The sequence below is a fragment of the Blennius ocellaris genome (assembly GCF_963422515.1).
Source record: "Blennius ocellaris genome assembly, chromosome: 10".
NCBI classification, from domain to species: domain Eukaryota; kingdom Metazoa; phylum Chordata; class Actinopteri; order Blenniiformes; family Blenniidae; genus Blennius; species Blennius ocellaris.
The window spans coordinates 881,725-904,506 of record NC_137659.1 but is presented as its reverse complement, the minus strand read 5'-3'; the positions used below and the strand labels follow the sequence as shown (position 1 = coordinate 904,506).

General features: G+C 43.5%; 3 protein-coding genes across 4 annotated transcripts in view; 1 reads left to right on the top strand and 2 right to left on the bottom strand.

The window, feature by feature from the left end:
• The window catches only part of LOC308135868 (schwannomin-interacting protein 1-like), a gene marked incomplete at its 5' end in the record, with an annotated part of 11,192 nt that extends 1,368 nt beyond the window's left edge, over positions 1-9,824 (bottom strand). Inside the window, 4 exons of the mRNA XM_080504002.1 lie at positions 118-324; positions 423-533; positions 6,338-6,469; positions 9,795-9,824. Coding sequence (XP_080360128.1) covers positions 118-324; positions 423-533; positions 6,338-6,469; positions 9,795-9,824 — 480 coding nt within the window. The remainder of the gene's footprint in view (positions 1-117; positions 325-422; positions 534-6,337; positions 6,470-9,794) is intronic.
• The window catches only part of LOC308135371 (uncharacterized protein), a 432,222-nt gene that overhangs the window by 383,931 nt on the left and 25,509 nt on the right, over positions 1-22,782 (top strand). The gene's annotated exons all lie outside the window — the stretch shown is intronic.
• On the bottom strand, positions 12,129-21,265 carry LOC308135071 (alanine aminotransferase 1; the record flags this gene model as incomplete). Its single annotated transcript, XM_080502944.1, has 11 exons — positions 12,129-12,219; positions 13,043-13,155; positions 13,256-13,411; positions 13,516-13,690; positions 15,134-15,270; positions 16,425-16,504; positions 17,867-18,152; positions 19,797-19,930; positions 20,813-20,921; positions 20,999-21,088; positions 21,161-21,265. The coding sequence occupies 11 exons, from the start codon at positions 21,263-21,265 to the stop codon at positions 12,129-12,131; spliced, it is 1,476 nt and encodes a 491-aa protein (XP_080359070.1).

Below are 22,782 nucleotides of genomic sequence, written 5' to 3'. Positions count from 1 at the left end.
ACGTGTGCCGACACAAACGCGTCTCTTCGCCCCCCCCGGCCGCTCGGGCCGGGACCTTTGTTCTCCCCGGACAACGTGAACGAGACGACACGAAGCACGCGAATCGGGGGGACTGACCAGGTCGGCCACGGGAGACCGTCTGTGCAGCTGGATCTGCCGCTCCACCTCCACCTGCATGCGGGCCATGGGCCGCGCCAGGGCCAGCGCCACCCGGGCCTCCTCCTGCAGCCGCCGCTGCACCCGCCAGAACCCGCCGCAGTCGTCCAGCGGGTCCGAGTCCTCCTCCGCGGTGTCTCGGTCCGACAGCGACGAGCTCTGCTTGCTCTGTGTGGGACGGGGGGAGGGGATGGGGGAGGGGTCAGAGGTCAACGCTACGCCTGAAAGTTGGTGGGAGGAAGGAGGGGGGCGTTGCAGAAACACACCACGGGGGACAGGGGCGTGTCCAGGCTGGTCTCCGTCCGGCTGTCCTCGGCATCGCTGTCCTTGTCGCTGCTGCTGTCGTTCACGAAGCAGACCTGCAGGTTCACGCCGCCCTGCAGCCTTGACGGGAATCACACACACACACCGAAATGATCGCACCGATACGTAGCGTGAGGTGATTTCGAAAACCGATTAAACCAACAAGTCAGTTGAGGAGCCACATCAACCTGATCTGACCTCTAGGGGGCCGGACAAGTCAAACGTTACATATTAAACTGCAGATATGGACAAATGTCAAAAGTCTTTCCTTCTTTTCATCCTTTTGAAACTGCAAGAATTTGCCAGTCTATTCTGAAATGTACATATTAAAGTTAATTAGATATTATTATATTTGCAAAAAACAAACCCTCAGTCACCTGTATCTGGATATATTTTTATTCAGGATTAAAACAATTTGTCATCATCTGGACATTTTTTTGAGTTTACGTGTCGAAAGTATCATTTCACATAAATTGGACTCGTTTTATTGTGAAAGGTGTTGCGTCATGTGACCTCCACAGATGCATTAATTAATTCGGACCAAGGGCGGTTTTGAATGTCATTTTTGCCAATCTAGTGTTTTTAGATCAGCCTCTGTCAGTTTTCATATTTATACTTAAAAAAAAAAAAAATCACATGGCGGGCCGGATTAGATCCTCTGGCGGGCCGCTTCTGGCCCCCGGGCCGCATGTTTGACACCCCTGGTTTAGTGGATTTCACCGTGTCCGAGAACCCACGAAGGCCACAGTCTTGAATTTACTCGCATGAAGTGTTTGTTTTTCACCAGCTCTTGAAGAAGCTAGTGAACAATGGAGGAGGTGATCGCCTTCGCCAACGGAATGTTGTGTTTTTGTCTGCGTGTATTGGGTTGTACGTATGTGTTGTATAAATTAGTCGCAAAAAAAACCGGTTAAACAGAATATCGTGAAAACTTCAGGGATGAGTTGTCGTCAACCAAGGTTGATTATATTTCGGAGCGTTAACAGCGAACCATTTCCGAATAAATCCCCCACAAAACCTGTGCCATACAAAGCGCTCAAAGAGATCAAAGGAGATTGGCGTCTGTGCTCCCGGCTCAGTGTTTCGCACAGTGACGTTGCTTCCCGACAGGCTCGTTAGCATTGATACGAGCTAACGGCTATCACGCCAGCGACTCTTACTTGGTTTCGCAAACAAACGTGGCGTTGGCGAAGGTCCGCCGCTCTACCGAGCGTAGCTCTAGTTAACCGTGAGTTGAAATCACACAGCCACCACGGGAATCATCCACATTTTTTATTTTATTTTTTTCCGTGACCGATGCCAAGTTGGGGCCTTTTATTCTGATTCACCACATGTTTCTCTCATCCTGTCGCTTCCAGGTTTCAACTATATTCTTTTATCTTTTCGCTGTTCAAAGCACTCCGGAATGACTTTGTTGCATTTGGTGCTATATAAATATAGCTTTTGCCACGCGATTGGCCCATCTGACATTTTGCTGTCAGCAGTTGATGTGCTTATGTTTAGAAGAAGTAGAGAAACTGAAATGATTATTCAGTTATTTTTTCCCAGCAGTAAAGGAGATCCCCCGTCACGCGTCAGAGCCATGAAAATCTCACGTACATTTTTTTTTTTTTTTTTAATAAATAAATTAAAAGCTCACGTGTCGGTTAAATCTTTGGAAATTCGGCAGGAAACTACTTTCCTCCTGTTAACACACAACTTTGAACCACACCTAATATTGTGCAAGTCATTACAGAATACCTTGTTTACCGTCAATCTCACCTCAAAGCCGTGCTCTGCCAGCGCGAGTTTGTAAAAACAACCAGAAATTGACAATCTTTTGCACCGGAAGGTTTCATGAAGATTGGATTTATGTTGAGATTGTAGCATTTTTTGTAGTAACTGTTTGGTTTGAGTGAAAATAGAGATATTCCCATCACGTATATTCTGCACCACTATAAATAAAACATTAACTCTAAAGGTTTTTAATCCTCGGTTTTACCCTCCCAACATGTAGTTGGGTTATTTGTGGTTTCTGAACTGAGTTTCACACTGCTGCTGTGAAGCCTTCAGATTTCAATGGAAATCCTGTGTCGCTTTAAAATGCCATGCCGTGACGCGGCCTATTTTAATGTCAACGGCGTCACACGTTTGTGTCCATGGGAATAAAGATCGAAGGGAGAAATGACGCTGTCGTAACCAGGCCTCTGGAGCAGTTGCGCGGAAAACAATTGAAACTTTAACCTCAACCTTTCCAACCACTCAAAGCACTAATCCATTCAATGCCACATCATTAAACTGTGAAAGAACCTAACTCACCCGGGCGGGTAACCGCTCCTTCCCTCCCGGACGACAACAATCACAAGCACAACGGGACGGGCGGCGTTGGAATTTCCAGCCCGGATGAATCGCCTTTACCTTTGGAGGGTGACACGGTTAGAACTACACCAATCGCAGCGGCCGCCTCACACGAGGCACCGCTTCCTTTTTCAAAGACTCGCCGAATTGCACTTCCTCAAAGAAGTGGTCGGGAGTGTGGACAGGGTAGGGAGGGGGGGGGTGTCTGCAATTCAGCGTGGAAAAATTGATAAATCAAAAGGCCCGAACTGAACGGGAGGCGAGAGCTCTTGTGAAAAGAACGAAAGAGGTTTCGCTGGATGCGGTTCGCCAGAATGCGTCTGATGTAACGTTAAGGCAACGTGGAGGTGTGCCGCCATCCCGGGGCAACGAAAGCCTCAGCCACTAATGCGAAATATCACTTTCGTGGGAAAAACATTTTGTCATTTTTAATGTCAGTCGGTCACGTAAAAGTGAGTCAGACCTGTTAGAACTCTTATTCTGAAAACCGCCACGTAAAGTCTCGTAGAAATGCATCAATCACAAGCGTCAAAGGTACCAGATAACGGTAGCTCACTAAAATGGCATGGCATGCCAGGTTTAGAGTCGTGGAGCAAAATAGTTGAGAAATTATGGGATATATATATCAAGGGACAAACATTTGTTTCTTTTTTGAGTAATGTTGGACCTTTTTCTTTTTTAATTATTAAATAAAATGCATTATTTATGACAAATGACATTTAGGATTTTGATTTATGACATTTATCTTGTATTGACATTTACATTACTTAAATACATTTCATTATAATGCAATAGTGTTTGTTTACATTTAATTTATGATGTACGTCATCTGACATCATCGTGATTACGATGTGAAAAATTAAACTATAAATTGTAAATATATTACAAATCTATATTTTTTTAACATACGAAACAGCAAAAAACATCGAAAACAAACAAACAATACTAGTATATCTATTCATACGCCGCTATAATATCTATATAACATCAAACAGCAAAAACCTGTAAAAAAACTAAAGGTTTTAACTGGTATATATTAATACACCACTATAATATCTATATAATATATCAACCAACAAATAAGCAAAAAGCATTAACTGGTATATCTATTGATAAGCCATTATAATATCTATATAATATATCAAATAGCAAAAATGTATAAAAAAACAAAAAGTTGTAACTGGTATATATATTAATACACCACTATAATATCTATATAACATGTCAAACAGCAAAAATCTATAAAATACAAAAAGTTGTAACTGGTATATATATTAATACACCACTATAATATCTATATAATATATCAACCAACAAATAAACAAAAAGCATTAACTGGTATATATTAATACGTCACTATAACATCTATATAACATATCAAACAGCAAATAAACAAAAAGCGTTAACCGGTTTAATTCCCTTCCTGCCTTGGCCACCAGCAAGGCAGCAGGAGAGATCTGCTGGTTGTGCATTAATGAAACCAGGAAGGAAACTGGAGGTTATTTGACATTTTGTTTTGACGTTTTTAAGAGAAAACCTGCCGCCGCAGTGAGAAACTCCGTCTCCGCGGTGAAGCCGGGGGCCTTTAAACAAGCGTGGCGGTAAACCACGCAGTCCAGCATGCCCTTTCCAAACCTACACGTCTTTGTTGTGTTGCTGCTGTTGCCATGACACCCCCCCCCCACCCCCCAATTGCATGACTTGGACCTGCTTAGCGCCCCCCGCTGGCTGCTGGAGGCCCAACACTCATGTCTGCATGCAAATGTATCATGTTGCTGTCATGTGAGGCCATTTTATCTTCTTAAATACAAACAACAACCAAATCAACAACCGACATAACTTTTTTGACAATAAAAGCACTTTTTTTTTTTTAAATATATCTATTGAACCTTCTTTTTCCCCATATTGATTTATTCTATTTCCAGGATCAAGACGCTCTGGGGGAGCTGGTCGGGGGTCAAAGGTCATGCTCCGGCAGCCACGGCGGTCCAATGTGAGTAATTTTGGTTTTATTGCATTGCTCAAGGATACTTTGACCCGTGGACAGGCGGAGATACTTTACAAAAACATTTATTTGATTATCATTGTGTCACCAAAAGAGGAAGGTTGAGGTTGAGGTTATTAAAACCAAGTGTGACAACATCAACTGCAATGTTGAAATGAGACGAACTGAAATTCCAATGAAACTGGAGATTCTTGTTTTTATAGGTTATTATGATTTAATGCTGCTGCTACGTAGAAATTGAGTTTAAAGTCCTTGTGAAATGTAAAACACTACTTTGCAAAAAACGATAGTTGTGGTTCTACTTGTAAGGTTCCTCCGACTCTGCCCCACCACTGTTGTCGCATGACAAAGTTATTTCAATTTTGAATCTCCAACTGAAGAAGTCGGGGGAATCCATGGGCTATTGTGGGCGGAGCCTATGTGTGACATCACGAGTTGTGCAGATCTCCATCTATTGTGTTTATATCGGCTTGTTTCCCTCTTAAATATCCAAGTTTTTACAGTGTTTTGAAGTTATAGTCGGCGTTTTATGAGGCTTGACGAAAGATTGAGCCTGGAAGAGACCAGAGGGAGGAGGAAAGGAGCACGGGCGGCGGGAGCGGCTAGCCGTTAGCTTGTGCGGCTAGCCGCTTGCTCGGGCGGCTAGTAGACGATCAAGTGAAAACTGGCGGCTGCTGAGGCTGAGGAGACGAGGACGAATGGAGGACGAAGCGTCTTCTGCTTCCTCCAACATGTTCCAGACGGGGTCACCGATGGCAGAACGACCTTCTGTGTCTTCTTCATCAATCACTGGGTTTGAAATGACGACGATGATGAAATATGGTTCAATTCAGCCTCTTCGTGGTCAAAACTCTGATCCTCCATAACGTAAACACAACTTGGGCGTGTGCACAACTCGTGATGTCACTCTATTATTGTCAGAAGCTCCGCCCAGCAGAGGAAATAGCACCGTTTATCGGCTATTTTCTCGCAGATTGTCGTGTTTTAACATTTTACCCTTCAGCCAGTTAGCATGAAAAATGTCCCTAGAAGCGACGGCCAGAGTGTTTTGGAGGTCGAATTTTCATTTCACTAGGCCTTTAAACTGGGATGTAGAAGTGAACCATAATGAAGTGAATTAGATTCGGACAAAATATATAACTTTACCCCCTCTGTCACATCGATTCTCTCTCAAACTCAAAACCATCGCTCATAAATAGATAAACTGATATTCTCTGTTAAAAAGGTCCGTCTTTCTCACAGAATCCACGACGAACCATAAAAAAGCTTCTGATGAATTGATAGTTATTCAAAAGTGGGACAGATTCTCTCCTCGGCTTCCTTTTATCTAAATATAAAATCTGTAAATAAATAAATAAATAAATAAAAATAGATGAAAGTGCAGCTTCAATCCAGATTCATTATTATTTCTGTTCTTCAAAAGGCTGCGCTGATCAAACCCTGGTCACTGACACACACACACACACACACACACACACACACACACACACACACACACACACACACACACACACACACACACACACACACACACACACACACACGTGCAGAAACCCACCGGGAGGACGGGCCGTTCTTGCTGCAGCTGGTATAGATGACGGGCTCGTCGTCATAGAAACCGCCCAGAGCCAGTTTCTGCCTGATGGACTCTCTCTCATTCCTCTGAGCCTGCCACACAAAAACAAAAACAAAAAAAAAAACATAAAACATCAACACAAAGAACCGACATAATGGTGTGGCTCTCGATGATTTGAAATGATTTAAATAGGCCACAAGCTCACTGAAGGAGCAAACGATCAGGGTTTGTTTCAGGATCACGTTCGTCACAGACACGTTCCTCTCCGCCGTGGGACACAAGAAAATAACGTCTCATTTAAATATGGAAATTCACGTTTCCTCTGAAAGAATCCACATTTTTGCACACGAGTATGTGAATGGTTTTGTTTTCCCCGTCAGAGACGTGTTACCTGCTGACCGGATCCTCCCAACTAGGTGGTTTAAATGTTCGTCAACACTGAGGTTTATGTTTTTTCAACTTTAAAGGGGTCAAATTGTGCAAAATTGACTTTTTAAAAGTTTTCCCAGCAGTACTAGTCGTCTCCATACCTGGATACCAGAGCCGAAGAAAGTGTCCTCTCTCTCTCGCTCTTTTAAAAAGTGTGTTGCTCATCATCATATTTGTGATAATTAAATAAGACGAGCAAATATAATGTATACTATTGTGAATATTTGATTTGGGGAGTTTTATTCAACGTTGAGGCTTCATATTGACGGACACAGACGGAGTTTTGCTTAAATAAACTCTTGTTATTGTAACTTCCTGCCACGGTATTTTAAACAGACTCATTTCAAAGGGGTCATATTAGGCTAAATTCCTTTTCTAAAAGTTTCCCAGCAGTAAGAATCGTCTCCACACCTGGACGACGCCCCAGAAGTGAAGAAAGTGTGTCCTCCCTCTCTCTCTCTTTTAAAAAGTGTGTTGCTCCAAGCAGCCAATCAGAAATCAAACCCTATATAGTGTCATCGGGGGGTTTTAGCCAATCACAATCAAGGTAGGCTCCTCTCCCCTTTGACTCCTCCCACAACCAGGCAGCTCATCTCTGGCACATGGCGCCACGAGAGGAAGTACTTCCTCCCGCTTCCTCGTAGATGGACGTGTGTGTGTGGGCGGAGCCAGTCCAGCTCACACAGACGCAGCAGATTCTGAATGTAGCTCTTAGGATCCGATATTCTAATGGAGGGAAAAATCAAGGAAAAGTTGGATTTGGCGCAATAAACTGAGACTCACGTGGAAGTGTTGACGGGTTAGGGTTAGCTAGGGTTAGGGTTAGGATTAGGGTTAGTTAAGGTGAGTTAAGGTCAGGTTTAGGTAGGGTGAGTTAAGGTTAGTTAGGGTTAGGGTTAGTTAGGGTTAGGTAGGGTGAGATAAGGTTAGTTAGGGTTAGGTAGGGTGAGTTAGGGTTAGTTAGGGTTAGGGTGAGTTAGGGTTGGGTAGGGTGAGATAAGGTTAGTTAGGGTTAGGGTTAGGTAGGGTGAGATAAGGTTAGTTAGGGTTAGGTAGGGTGAGATAAGGTTAGTTGGGGTTAGGGTTAGTTAGGGTTAATTAGGGTTAGGTAGGGTGAGTTAAGGTTAGTTTGGGTTAGGGTTCGGGTTAGTTAGGGTAAGGTAGGGTGAATTAGGGTTAGTTAGGGTTAATTAGGGTTAGGTAGGGTGAGTTACGGTAAGTTAGGGTTAGGGTTAGCTAGGGTTAGAATTAATTAGGGTTAGGGTTAGGGTTAGGTAGGGTTAGAATTAATTAGGGTTAGGGTTAGTTAGGGTTAGGGTTAGGTAGGGTTAGAATTAATTAGGGTTAGGGTTAGGGTTAGCTAGGGTTAGAATTAATTAGGGTTAGGGTTAGTGAGGGTTGGAGGTTTTTTTTTTTTTTGTTTGTTTCTAATCAGTTTGAACTTCCAGTATCTCTTGTTCGTTTCTAATCAGTCTGCAGGGTTAGACTGAGGTCAGATTAAATCCTGGGTTATAATCGTTTTGATGTTTTATGAATTGATTTCAAACACGCTAGCGGACACACCTGTACACAGTTTACTCCTGCATAAACCCCTAAAATAACTCATCCTTATCCGAGTATAACTCATATATATATAATTTAACAATCCTGAAAGAGGGAAAGTTTCACAACAACGAGGCTGGATTAGCTGACGAACATCAACTCTTCACCTCCAGAGAACAAAACTATATGACGTTGTGACTTTTGTCTTCTTTATCTGCTTTTTTTTTTTTTTTTTTTTAAGATTTTATAACTTTTGAAAATTGATTTTAAATTAATGTATTCATCCAGCAGAAATGATTAACGCCACGACTAATGACCAGATTATTGAGTGTTTAAAGAAGCATTTATAAATCACCTTTAACTGGGGCTACACACACACTGGCAGGGAAACGTATGTTAGGAATGGTGAAAGTCTCTCTGCTGGAAGTGGCTGAATTATTATCTCAGGAAAATCTATTTAAAAAACATTAATGTATTGTGTGATTGATCGGCTCAGTGGGACTTGGCTTGGATGGAAATATCAAAACACGCAATAAAACGCGTCACAATAAGACGTTGTTGTTCAGGGGTGTAAAATGGTGCAGTGGTTCGTCTTCTAACCTCACAGGAACATTATATCCCCCCGTTTTTTATAAAGTTTACGTGTTCTCGGCGGCTAAACGCGGTTTGGCGAAGCAGAAGAAGAAGGACGTTGAAGTGAAAACGGCCGACATCTTCAACTGAACGGAACCTCCGCAGTTACGTTTCTCCCATTTTTTTTTCAATCCCAGACGTTCCTGTTGTTTCCTCATTTCCCTGAATCATTTATGATTCTTTTTTTATTATTTTATTTTTTGTCTTGGATTCTCACGTTTCGTGTGTCGGGAAGAAAAACAATCAAACGTTTCGTCACGGCGTGTTTTTTTTTTTCTATTCCGAGAGCGTGGGGGATCTCGTGTCTCCGGGCCGGTGCTGAATAATCAGGACTCGTCGAGGAGCGTGTCCAGAAATGGAGACGTGTTCCGCGAATAACCACACACACACACACACACACACACACACACACGCCGACACGCCGACACGCCGACACAGCCTCTGCTTTCTGTGACGCATCAGATGAAGCTGTGATGTAGGAGTATCAATCATCTGATCGCCTCCATCACTCCTGGTAACCGGCGCTCTGCCCCCCCCCCCCCCCTCCTTTAACCCCCCCCGCCTTGGCCACTTCCACGCCACATCATGACCTTCTTACACGCAAACCGCCGTTTACCGCTCCGATCAAGCGTAGAGAAAACTGCAAGGGGGGTGGGTGGTAAAAAAAAAACACTGAACACACCCAGTCCACTTCCATCCACCCTCCCGGGACCCCCCACCCCGTGACGGACACCGTCCCACGCAGACCTGTCAGCGCGACACGTTGCCATAACGACTACGAGCGACGGAGGAGAGACGGAGGGACACACACACCTGGTAAATGCGTTTCTCCTGGTGCACCATCCTTCAGCGCATCGTACTGAGGCTCTCGTCTCCACTGCAGTGGAGCCGGACCCGGGAGACCCTCATATATACTGCAGGAGGGGGGGGGGGGGGGGGGGGGGGGGGGGGGGGAGTAGTGGGAGGAGGCGGAAGCAGAGGAGGAGAGAACTGGAGGCAGCGCCGCTCAGTGCCGCCGCCACGCTCTTATCCGCTCCTCCATCTTCCTCGGTGTTTATTTATTTATTTTGAAATCGTGGCGTGTGGGACGAAGCGAGGGAAAAAAGAAAAGAAACAGCTAAATATAGACCGATGGATGAGGGTCTATATCCTCCTCCGCATCGCCGCACCCCGGCCCGGCGCCACGCGGCCCTGTAGTTAGCCCACACGTGCATAAACACACACACACACACACACGCACACACACGCTACGATTTGTTGACCCGGCGCCGCGGTGGGCTGACTGAACGTCACAACCCTCGTGGCGACTCGTCTTTCAGCCCCAGTCGGTGGGAGCGTCCGGCCAAACGTGAACAAGACGTTCCCCTCCGGGGGGCGGCTGGGGGGGATTAAAATCACACGCCGGTGCTATTTTTAAAAACAAAATCGCATCTTTTTTAGACCTGCGTTGCGTAAGTGGCGTCCCTTTTTTGGTAGGAAAAAGACAATTGTTGCAAGAAATGTGCTTCTCTGGATACCTGCCATGTATTATATACAAGAAATAAATACATTTATTATAATTAATGATTAATATTATTATTATTATTAATAATAATAATTCATTATTATAATTTATTATAATTTATTTGATGCGTCACAGAAAGTAGAGGCTGTGTTGGTGTGTGTGTGTGTGGTTATTTACATTTTTTGAGGTGAATTCATCATATATAATAAATACCTGCCATATATAGACCATTCATCATGAAATAGCATAAACCTTATATAATCATCACAAGACAATTCTCAGTGTGTAGAAAGCTTCTGAAGACACAAACATTGCATTGTGGGACATTAATTTTGCGTTTAGAGCAAAGTGGAGATTGTTTTTACAAACAGGAAATGGTTAAATATGTATTACTTTGGCCACTGTAATATCTAGTTAATTAAGATGGAGTTTTATGGGTGGGATTAAAATCACACGCTGGTGCTATTTTAAAAACAAAGAAAACAACAACAAAAAATTGCATATTTTCAGCCCTTTATTGTGTAATTGGCGTCCCTTTTTGGTAGCTTTTGTTTTCTCCTGAATTAATTAGTTAAAAAAAAAAATTTGTTGCAAGAAATGTGCTTATCAGGATACCTGCCATGTCGCTATTCATCATGAAATAGCATAAACCTTATATAATTCTCAGTGTGTAGAAAGCTTCTGAAAACACAAACATTGCATTGTGGGACATTCACAATAAGCCAGAGAGCTCAGGAATACCACTTAGATGTTTAAAACAAAACACAATAAATAAGATGACAGACAACAAAATATATATATATATATGTATATATAGTGGTGAGCGAGATTCTTTTATGCCAGCTGATCACCAGAGGCTTTTATTTTGACATAAACACGCAACCAGAGCTTCATAGCAGGATGACACTTTACACACCACATTTCTCACTCATGGTCGCCCACCCACCCTGATAATAACCCTTAATAACCTCTGGCAACACATAACCTGAACTCCCATCATGCCCTGCAGCGACCAGCTCCCTGTTTATTTAACGCCCAACAATCAAATAGCGACTCAGCATTAAGACTGGCCTTAAGAAACTAATGGAAACCCTCTGACATCCAGTGTTAAAGTCTCACCACAGCGTGGAAAGAGAATCATTTCACACTGGACGGGTCCCAAAAGAAAAAAAACTGATAAACCAGGACAAACTAGTTTTCAAAAGATTGAAAAAAACAATCTTTAACAGCTCAAACACACAATCGTCAATTTTCAGTTCCAAAGTTTAAAGTCTGATCGGCCTGGAAACCGTCTTCAACTCTGAAGGTGTTAGAAATGGTGTGAAACCAGTTCAGATGGCGTCAGATAGTCTGAACTCGATTCAAATAAACTGGTTAATTGGGTTATTAAATATAATATTTAAATATTTTTTAAATGTCTCTCAATGAATCTTAACACACACACACACACACGTTGGAAAAAAAAACAGGAAGAAGCTCAGCTGAAGTTGTTTTAATGTTGAAAAATGTAAATGAATCAAACACGAATAACTGCAGAGAGAACGGATTGAGAGAAGGTGAAGTAAAGAAAGGAGTGAACTGCTGAAGTACTTGAGCAGAGTTTTGTGGGAGTTTTGCAGAAGTGATTGACGGAGAGTGAAGTTTTAAGAGAAAGTCTTCATGAAGCGGTTCTGGAAGCTGCTCAGGCGTCTCAGGAGCTCCTCCATCACGTCCGAACGCAGCAACGCAGAAACTCTGCACACACAACAAAGTCGCGTCGTCAACAGCTGCTTAATAAAATAATAATAATAATAATAATAAAAAATAAAAAAAACACACACACGCCGTGTTCCAGTCGTCTTGGAACTGGGACGTCTCGGGTTTAAACTTTAAAATTCCCAGTTTGGCTTCGAAAGACTGAAACATTCCTGCACTTATTCAGATTACAGCAGTTTAAACTGACCTTCCAGTGGTTTGTTTACCTGAAGTGATGTGTTTACCTGAAGTGGTGTTTACCTGTAGTGATGTTTACCTGAAGTAGTATGTTTACCTGTAGTGGTGTTTACCTGTAGTGATGTTTACCCGAAGTAGTATGTTTACCTGTAGTGGTGTTTACCTGTGGTGATGTTTACCTGAAGTAGTATGTTTACCTGTAGTGATGTTTACCTGTAATGACGTGTTTACCTGAAGTGGTGTTTACCTGTAATGACGTGTTTACTGATGTGGTGCTTACCTGTAGTGATGTTTACCTGAAGTGATGTTTACCTGAAGTGATGTTTACCTGTAGTGATGTTTACCTGTAATGACGTGTTTACTGAAGTGGTGTTTACCTGAAGTGATGTTTACCTGAAGTAGTATGTTTACCTGTAGTGGTGTTTACCTGAAGCGGTGTTTACCTGAAGTGATGTGTTTACCTGTAGTGGTGTTTACCTGTAGTGATGTTTACCTGTAATGGTGTTTACCTGTAGTGATGTTTACCTGTAGTGGTGTTTACCTGTAGTGGTGTTTACCTGTAGTGGTGTTTACCTGAAGTGATGTTTATCTGAAGTAGTGATTATTTACCTGTAGTGATGTTTACCTGAAGTGATATGTTCCCTCCTTCTGTCCGTAGTCGCAGCCCGGACCGACCAACACTCCGGCCTCTTCCAGGAGCTTCTTGCAGTAGAAGGTGTCCGGTTCAATTCCTGCTTCCTGGAAACAAGCAGAGGGGTTCGGTCTGCATGTCCGCCAGGTGAATCCGGTCCCTGACGTCCCTCCTACCCCCTCCCCCGCGCCCCCCCCCCCCCCTCACCTGGGCCCTCTGCAGGGCTTTGGGCGGGAGCTGCACTCTGGGGAACAGGAAGGCTCCTCCGGCCGCCGGCCGGCAGCTCAGACCCGGCAGACGGTCCAGAACCTCCTGGGCCCGTCTCACATTGTGGGCCAACGTGGCCCGGATGTGCTGTGTCTCCTGCAGACGACACGGCGGGGGGGGGGGTGGGGTGGGGGGGGGGTTGTTATTCCGTACTCTGCTTCGGTATGAAAGTCCGCTTTGCGCGACGAGGCGGCGCCCACCTGCTGGAACCGCGGGAACGACGGGTCTCCGGGCCGCGGCGGGCGAGTCATCACGTCCAGGGCGATCTGACCCGACACGGCGGCGCAGCTGTCGGTGGAGAAGAGCTTGAAGACGAACTCCATGACGGCCGGGTCCAGGTTGAACAGCTCCACGAATCCACCGCGCAAACCACACCTGGAGTACCAGGGGCACCGCCAGTCAACCGCCGACACAATACTGGGTAGGTAGTAAGTACTGAGACCAAACCCTTTGAAAACATTACAACTGTTGAGTAAATATCATAGTAGTAGTAGAAATAGTCGCTAAAGTAGCAAGTAGTAGTAGTAGGACTACGAGTAGGAGTAATAATAGGAGTAGTACTAGTAGTAATAGTAATAACAACAACAATGATGATGATGATGATGAAGTAGCGGTAGGACGACCAATAGCAATTGGAATAATAATAGGAGGAGGAGGAGTAGAAGTAGTAGTAGGAGTAGTAGTAGGAGTAGCAGTAGAAATAGTAGTAGAAGTAGCAGTAGGAGTAGTAGTAGAAGTAGCAGTAGGAGTAGTAGTAGAAGTAGTAGTAGAAGTAGCAGTAGAAGTAGCAGTAGGAGTAGTAGTAGAAGTAGTAGTAGTAGTAGAAGTAGCAGTAGGAGTAGTAGTAGAAGTAGTAGTAGTAGAAGTAGTAGTAGGAGTAGTAGTAGAAGTAGTAGTAGTAGTAGAAGTAGTAGTAGGAGTAGAAGTAGTAGTAGAAGTAGTAGTAGAAGTAGTAGTAGGAGTAGTAGTAGAAGTAGTAGTAGTAGTAGAAGTAGCAGTAGGAGTAGTAGTAGAAGTAGTAGTAGGAGTAGAAGTAGTAGTAGTAGTAGGAGGAGGAGGAGTAGAAGTAGTGATAGTAGTAAGAGTATTGTAGTAGTTGCAGAAGTACTCATAGTCAAGTAGAAGTAGTAGAAGTAAAAGTAGTAGTAGAAGTAGGAATAATAATAGAAGTAGTATGAGTAGTGTAGTAGTTGTAGAAGTAATCATATTCGAGTAGAAGTAGTATAAGTATAAGTAGTATGAGTATTAGCAGCAGGAGTAGAAGTAGTAGTAGGAGTAGTAGTAGAAGTAGTATTAGCAGCAGGAGTAGAAGTAGTAGTAGGAGTAGTAGTAGAAGTAGTAGTAGAGTATAATAGAAGTAGTAGTAGTAGAATAACAGAGAAATGACACAGCAAAAGTAGAAAAAACATAATAGAAAGTATAATTATGTAATATCTTAATAATACAATCTAGCAACTGCATTCAATAATGTATACAAATATACATGAAGAAGATTTCTGTACTTTTTTGAAGAAAAAAAAGATAAACATTTTTCACAGTGTGCTTGAAGTGGAAGTTCCAGTCGTCCTGGTCAGTCACTGACGATAAACCCTACTTCTCAGTTAGGATTACAGTTACTCTACATCTTTAATAATACTTTCATGATTACAGTTACTGTACATCTTTAATAATACTTTCTCAGATAACTGGACTGAAGGTGACTGAACGATGACGGACGTTCCCACAGAGCAGTTCTACCCTTTAGCCACATTTCACTCCTCGTCGTGGGAGAACGATGTTAAATATTCATTACAGCAGAACGTCGAGACAAACACTCACTCGCCCAACGTTCCTTTGGACGCCGAGTGGAAGGAGGCCAGCTGCACCGGGCCTGACGGAGGAACCTCCGTCTCCGCCACCACCTGCTTGTAGGAGACGAACCGGCTGCCTTCTGCGTGAACATAGTCCTGATACACCTGAGGGAGAACATGCAGATCTAGAACCTGGTGCTTTCTGAACGTAGTCCTGATACACCTGAGGGGGAACATGCAGATCTAGAACTTGGTGCTTTCTGCATGAACGTAGTCCTGATACACCGGAGGAGGAACATGCAGATCTAGAACCTGGTGCTTTCTGAACGTAGTCCTGATACACCCGAGGGGGAACATGCAGATCTAGAACCTGGTGCTTTCTGAACGTAGTCCTGATACACCCGAGGGGGAACATGCAGATCTAGAACCTGGTGCTTTCTGAACGTAGTCCTGATACACCTGAGGGGGAACATGCAGATCTAGAACCTGGTGCTTTCTGAACGTAGTCCTGATACACCCGAGGGGGAACATGCAGATCTAGAACCGGATGCTTTCCGAACGTAGTCCTGATTCACCCGAGGGGGAACATGCAGACCTAGAACTTGGTGCTTTCTGCATGAACGTAGTCCTGATACACCTGAGGGGGAACATGCAGATCTAGAACTGGGTGCTTTCCGAACGTAGTCCTGATACACCTTGACTGCCAAAATAAATTCCAGTTAAAAAAAAAAAAATCTAAATTCAAAACTCTGTCAATGGAAAAGGCCAGGATGGTTCCTTTTCCCTTTAACAAGATATCAACGTTCTTTAATCCTCGTCTGGCTGGAAGGAAAATCTCTGAAAAGTCATTTAATGAGTCACAAACTAGAGCTACGCTCGGTAGAGCGCAGAGCTTTGTTTGTTTGCGGAACCGACTTTTGCGTCGCTAGCATGGTCGCCGTCAGCACACGTCGACGCTAACGAGCCTGTCGGGTTGGCTACGTGCAGAAGACGCCTGGAGCGTCTCCATGGCAACGGGCGCCAATCTCCTTTGATCTCTCCACGAGGAGCCTCTTTCATCCACTTTGTATGGAAAAAAAAAAAACACTTTCACAATTTTGGGGGATTTATTGTGAAACATTTAGATGTTAACGTCCCAAAATCTGATGCATTGATTCTTGGATGATGACAAATCATCCCTGAAGATTTCACGCAAGTCGGGTGAATAGTTTTTGCGAAAAGTTGATAAAATACATACATAGAAAGAAAGAAATGCATGCAGATGAAACCATGACCTTCTCGACCAACTTGGTTAAGATAATAATAAATGAGGGTTTTACCTCATCGGCCAGCAGGAAGAGTTTCTTCTCTGCCACGAAGCGAACCACCGCCTGCATGGACTCCCGGCTCTGAACCAAACCTTCAGAGAAAGAAAGAACTGAACCACATCCAGAACTCTAGGAATCGTCTCGTTTCTAATTAAAGGACGTTTTTTTTTTTTAATTCCAAACAGATTTGAGACGCTGCAGCGTTTTACACCCGGTGAGCTTCTCTCACTCTGGCCTGCAGATATTTAGCTTTTTTATCTATTAAAATGTGTCTGTCGAAATGTCATTTTAAACTATTGTATTCTTTTAATTGTGTCCAATCCTTTTAATAGGTTTCAAGCTGAATGACGTGACGTGTGCCGCGGAACTCTCGGCCAGGTAAGAGAGAGCTTGAGCTATGTGGGTTTCTCTTTCCTGGTTAAATAAATGTGAAATAAAGAAATACAAATATTTTATTTTATTTTATTTTATTTTACTGTATTTTATATTTATTAGTTTATTTATTTATGTTGAGGACCACAATGTAATATTTTATTTTGTTTTACTATATTTTATATTTATTTATATATATTTATTTGTTTATTTATTTATGTTGAGGACCACAAAGTAATATTTTATTTTATTTTACTATATTTTATCTTTATTTATCTTTATTAGTTTATTTATTTATGTTGAGGACCACAAAGTAATATTTAATTTAATTTTACTATATTTTATATTTATTTATATTTATTTGTTTGTTTATTTATGTTGAGGACCACAAAGTAATATTTTATTTTATTTTACTATATTTTGTATTTATTTATATGTATTTCTTTGTTTATTTATGTTGAGGACCACAATGTAATATTTAATTTAATTTTGTTATATTTTATTTTACTATATTTTATCTTTATTTATCTCTATTTGATTGTTTATTTATGTTGAGGACCACAATGTAATATTTTATTTTATTTATTTTATTTTATTTTACTATATTTTATATTAATTTATATTATTTGTTTATTTATTTATTTTGAGGACTGCAATGTAAATAAGTCTCTTAATACATTTTTGCGTCTTCTGGGTCATCATAATGATTAATGTATATTTGTATGTTGTTTTTTTTTAATGTTATATGTACAAATGGAAAATCCAAATAGATTTGAATCAGATCCAAGCTGAGGTGCGACGGTTCTTCATCTTCAAAGATGAAACTGTGGACAGAAGCTGAGAACAGATGTTATGTTATATATAACATCAGATGTTATGTTATATATAACATAACATCTGTTCTGATCTCTTTTGTCGTCGCTTTATTTACATTGTTTAAATCTTTTATTGTAGAGGGGATTTTTTGTTCACAGTATTTTACATTTGCAGATTTTTTGTTGTCCTGTTTTTTTGCCACTGGACAGTCGAGTTTCTCTGAATCTATAAACATCAGTTGAGGACATGTCAGTGCGTCTCGTCACCTGCAGGGTTTCCAGGGTTGATGACGTAGAGCGCCACGGGGTTGCAGACGCCCTCGGCCGAGTCCAGTGCCCGCTGCAGCTCCTCCACCTTCAGCGTCCAGCCCCCCCCCTCCCCCTCCCCCTCCTCCTCCTCCTCCTCCTCCTCCTCCTCCTCACACAGGAAGTAGGGCACCGCCACGGCGCCCTGCGCCACCACTGAGCACACGGCAGTGTTGTATCCCGGCACTGGAACCAACACCCCAGCTCTGGGAGACGCCTCGCTGTCCACCAGGACCTTGAGGACGTTCTAGTGAGGGACGAGGACAAATTTAGAGGGACGATAGAGTGACGTTAGAGGGACAGAGGGATGTTAGAGGGACATTGGAGAGACGTTAGAGGGACGCTAGAGGGACAGAGGGATGTTAGAGAGACACTAGAGGGACGTTAGAGGGACAGAGGGATGTTAGAGAGACGTTAGAGGGACGCTAGAGGGACAGAGGGATGTTAGAGAGACACTAGAGGGACGTTAGAGGGACAGAGGGATGTTAGAGAGATGTTAGAGGGACGTTAGAGGGACAGAGGGATGTTAGAGAGACGTTAGAGGGACGTTAGAGGGACAGAGGGATGTTAGAGAGACATTAGAGGGACAGAGGGATGTTAGAGAGACATTAGAGGGACGTTAGAGGGACAGAGGGATGTTAGAGAGACGTTAGAGGGACGTTAGAGGGACAGAGGGATGTTAGAGAGACGTTAGAGGGACGTTAGAGGGACAGAGGGATGTTAGAGAGACATTAGAGGGACGTTAGAGGGACAGAGGGATGTTAGAGAGACATTAGAGGGACGTTAGAGGGACAGAGGGATGTTAGAGAGACACTAGAGGGACGTTAGAGGGACAGAGGGATGTTAGAGAGACGTTAGAGGGACGCTAGAGGGACAGAGGGATGTTAGAGAGACACTAGAGGGACGTTAGAGGGACAGAGGGATGTTAGAGAGACGTTAGAGGGACGTTAGAGGGACAGAGGGATGTTAGAGAGACGTTAGAGGGACGTTAGAGGGACATTAGAGGGACGTTAGAGGGACAGAGGGATGTTAGAGAGACATTAGAGGGACGTTAGAGGGACAGAGGGATGTTAGAGAGACGTTAGAGGGACAGAGGGATGTTAGAGAGACGTTAGAGGGACGTTAGAGGGACAGAGGGATGTTAGAGAGACGTTAGAGGGACGTTAGAGGGACAGAGGGATGTTAGAGAGACGTTAGAGGGACGTTAGAGGGACAGAGGGATGTTAGAGAGACGTTAGAGGGACAGAGGGATGTTAGAGAGACATTAGAGGGACGTTAGAGGGACAGAGGGATGTTAGAGAGACATTAGAGGGACATTGGAGAGACGTTAGAAGGACGTTAGCGGGACTTTAGAGGGACATTAGAGAGACGTTAGCGGGATGTTAGAGGGGCGTCAAGGGACAGAGGGAACATTGGAGGGACATTAGGGGGACGCTACAGGGACATTGGAGGGACGTTAGAGAGACGTTAGAGGGACAGACGGAACATTAGAGGGACGTTAAAGGGACATTAGGGGGACGTTACAGGGACATTGGAGGGATGTTAGAGAGACATTAGAGGGACGTTAGAGGGACAGAGGGATGTTAGAGAGACATTAGAGGGACATTGGAGAGACGTTAGAAGGACGTTAGCGGGACTTTAGAGGGACATTAGAGAGACGTTAGAGGGACGTCAAGGGACAGAGGGAACATTGGAGGGACATTAGGGGGACGCTACAGGGACATTGGAGGGACGTTAGAGAGACGTTAGAGGGACAGACGGAACATTAGAGGGACGTTAAAGGGACATTAGGGGGACGTTACAGGGACATTAGGGGGACCTTACAGGGACATTGGAGGGACGTTACAGGGACATTGGAGGGACATTAGGGGGACGGCAAACAAAACGTCACCGTGAGGGACTGCTGAGACCCGGAGCTGATGAAGATGTCCTCAGGACGAGAGGGAACTCCTCCGTCTCGTCTCCTTATGAACTCGGAGATCCCCTGGACCACGTCGTCGATCCCGGCCGTCAGCGTGTACGAACCTGGAGGACACACACACACACACACACACACACACACACACACACACACACACACACACACACACACACACACACACACACACACACACACACCGAGTGACGCCGTGTCTCCGTGCGTCAAACAATAACGTCTCACATTAAGAAATGAGAATTCAACCAAAGCCTCCGACACTCAGGTGGACGAAGTGAGAAAGAAAGATTCAACGTGACAACTTCAAGGATTTGCTAATAGAAGAATCCACATTATATTACATTATATCTAATAGTTTGTATCTAATAGTTTGTATCTAACAGTTTATATCTAACAGTTTATATCTAATAGTTTGTATCTAATAGTTTGTATCTAACAGTTTATATCTAATAGTTTGTATCTAATAGTTTGTATCTAACAGTTTATATCTAATAGTTTGTATCTAATAGTTTGTATCTAACAGTTTATATCTAACAGTTTATATCTAATAGTTTGTATCTAATAGTTTGTATCTAACAGTTTATATCTAATAGTTTGTATCTAATAGTTTGTATCTAACAGTTTATATCTAACAGTTTATATCTAATAGTTTGTATCTAATAGTTTGTATCTAACAGTTTATATCTAATAGTTTGTATCTAATAGTTTGTATCTAACAGTTTATATCTAACAGTTTATATCTAATAGTTTATATCTAATAGTTTATATCTAATAGTTTGATAGCTTTAGCATTAGCTGGTGGCTACATGTTTATTATTTGCACAACTTGTCTTGACAGTTCTGCACACGACAGTCTCTCATTCAGCTTTTAAACAGGAATGAAAGTTCCTTTTAATTCTATATTTCTTATTTTTTCCATTACGCTATCCCAAAGACAACCCCCCCCCCCCGCCCCCCCCGGGTGGCCTCACCTACGCTGCCCCCATCACACCTCTCCAGCAGCCATTCTGCCCTCCGCTTGACATCCGGGGGCAGTTTGCTGCTCTCCAGAAGCTGGGGGTAGAAACAAGTGGCCAGAACCTGCCGGACGGAGGAAACAAAGGAGTTGATTTGAGTTTTCGGGGGTCTTTTGGGGGGGGTCTTGGGGGGGTAATTACCTGCCGGACGAAGGTGAGAGGCTTCAGCCCGCCGCTGTGGAGGTCGCCCCAGCAGGCCTCGATCACGTCTCTGTAGGGCTTGACGGCTCCCTGTGGACATGGGGACTAACCTGGCATCAGCGTCCAGACGGTGGGGGGGAGGGGGGGGGGGGGGGGTCGTACCTGTCTCAGCTCCTCCTGGATGTCTGCAGCCAGGACCGTCAGCATGGACAGCTGCGGCTCGCTCATGTTCCTCACATGGCGGCTGATCAGCCTCAGGCTGGACATGGCTGCTGCTGCTGCTGCTGCTGGAGACGCTCGCTGGTCCCTGGTCCCTGGTCCCCACCCCCCCCCCCCCCCAGAGTGTCTCGCCCCCGAGGACACGAGGCAGCTTGTCTGATTAACCCGCCCTCCAGAGGAGGAACACCGTGTGCACACTTATCACGCAACCCCCCGGCACTTTTACAGTAGCTTATTCCTGGACGATGTCACTTATTTACTTATTGACTGCAAATTCAAAGTCTGTTATCGGAGCGGTGGCAACTTTTTTTTATTTTTTATTTTTTTATTTGACAGAAACCTCTGTTGTCTCTTCAGCTTGAAAATTTGGATTTGTTATGTCATTAAGCGCGAGATTATTTCGTCTGGTTCACGTGACTAAAACTGATTTCTGCTGCTTCGCCGCCCGTTTTATCGTCGTTTCCGTATGAATATGTTGTATTAGAAGAACGTCACCCTATTTACACTCGTTCTCAAAATGATGACTTGTTCTTCTTGTCTCTTTTACTCCAGAATCCTCATGACTCACCGGTTGATGGATGACATCGCTGTAACAGAGGTCAGTGACTCTTATTCAGTCAAGAAAGGTCCAAATAAGTCTTTTTTTTATAGGATATTCTACATCTACTGTTTAGACCAGGGGGGGTCAAACTGATTTCAGTTGAGGGGCCACATCAACCTGATCTGACCTCTGACCTCTGGAGGCCAACAAGTCAAACGTCACATATTAAACTGAGTCTAAGTCTTTCCTTCCTTTGATCCTTTTGTAACTGCAAGAATTCGCCAGTCTATTCTGAAATATACATATTAAAGTTAGTCAGATATTATTGTATTTGCAAAAAAAAAAAACCCTCAGTCACCTGTGTCTGATATATTTTTATTCAGGATTAAAACAATTTGTCATCATCTGGAAAAAGTTTTTTGAGTTTACGTGTCTAAAGTATCACTTCACATAAATCGAACACCTTTATTGTGAAAGGTGTTGCGTCATGTGACCTCCACAGACGCATTCATTAATTCTGACCGAGGGCGGTTTTGAATGTCATTTTTGCCAATCTAGTGTTTTTAAATCAGCCTCTGTCACTTTTCATATTTATACTTAAAAAAAAAAAAAAAAAAAATCACATGGCGGCCGGATTAGATCCTCTGGCGGGCCGCTTCTGGCCCCACGGGCCTCATGTTGGACACCCCTGGTTTAGTGGATCGATGCTCTGTGTGTTGATTTGTGTCTGTTTGAATGGAACCAGGCTTTTCTCTCACGCAGCTCAAAGATGTGATCCATCTGCTGCAGGTCGGAGGGATTCAAACCGTCTCTTTTCTGGGAATCAGTGACGCCTGACGACTCCCGCAAACAGGTCAGGAGTTGGAATTAAACATTCACGTCTCCCGTTGCGGCGAAGTGCCGGGAGGGTTTGACGTCCAGAAACTTTTCTCAAAACTGGAATCGAAGATTCTCATCATTCACTTAATGTCTCTTGTATTTCAGCAGAATTTCATCATCGGAATGTCCAATAGGATTTTTTTTG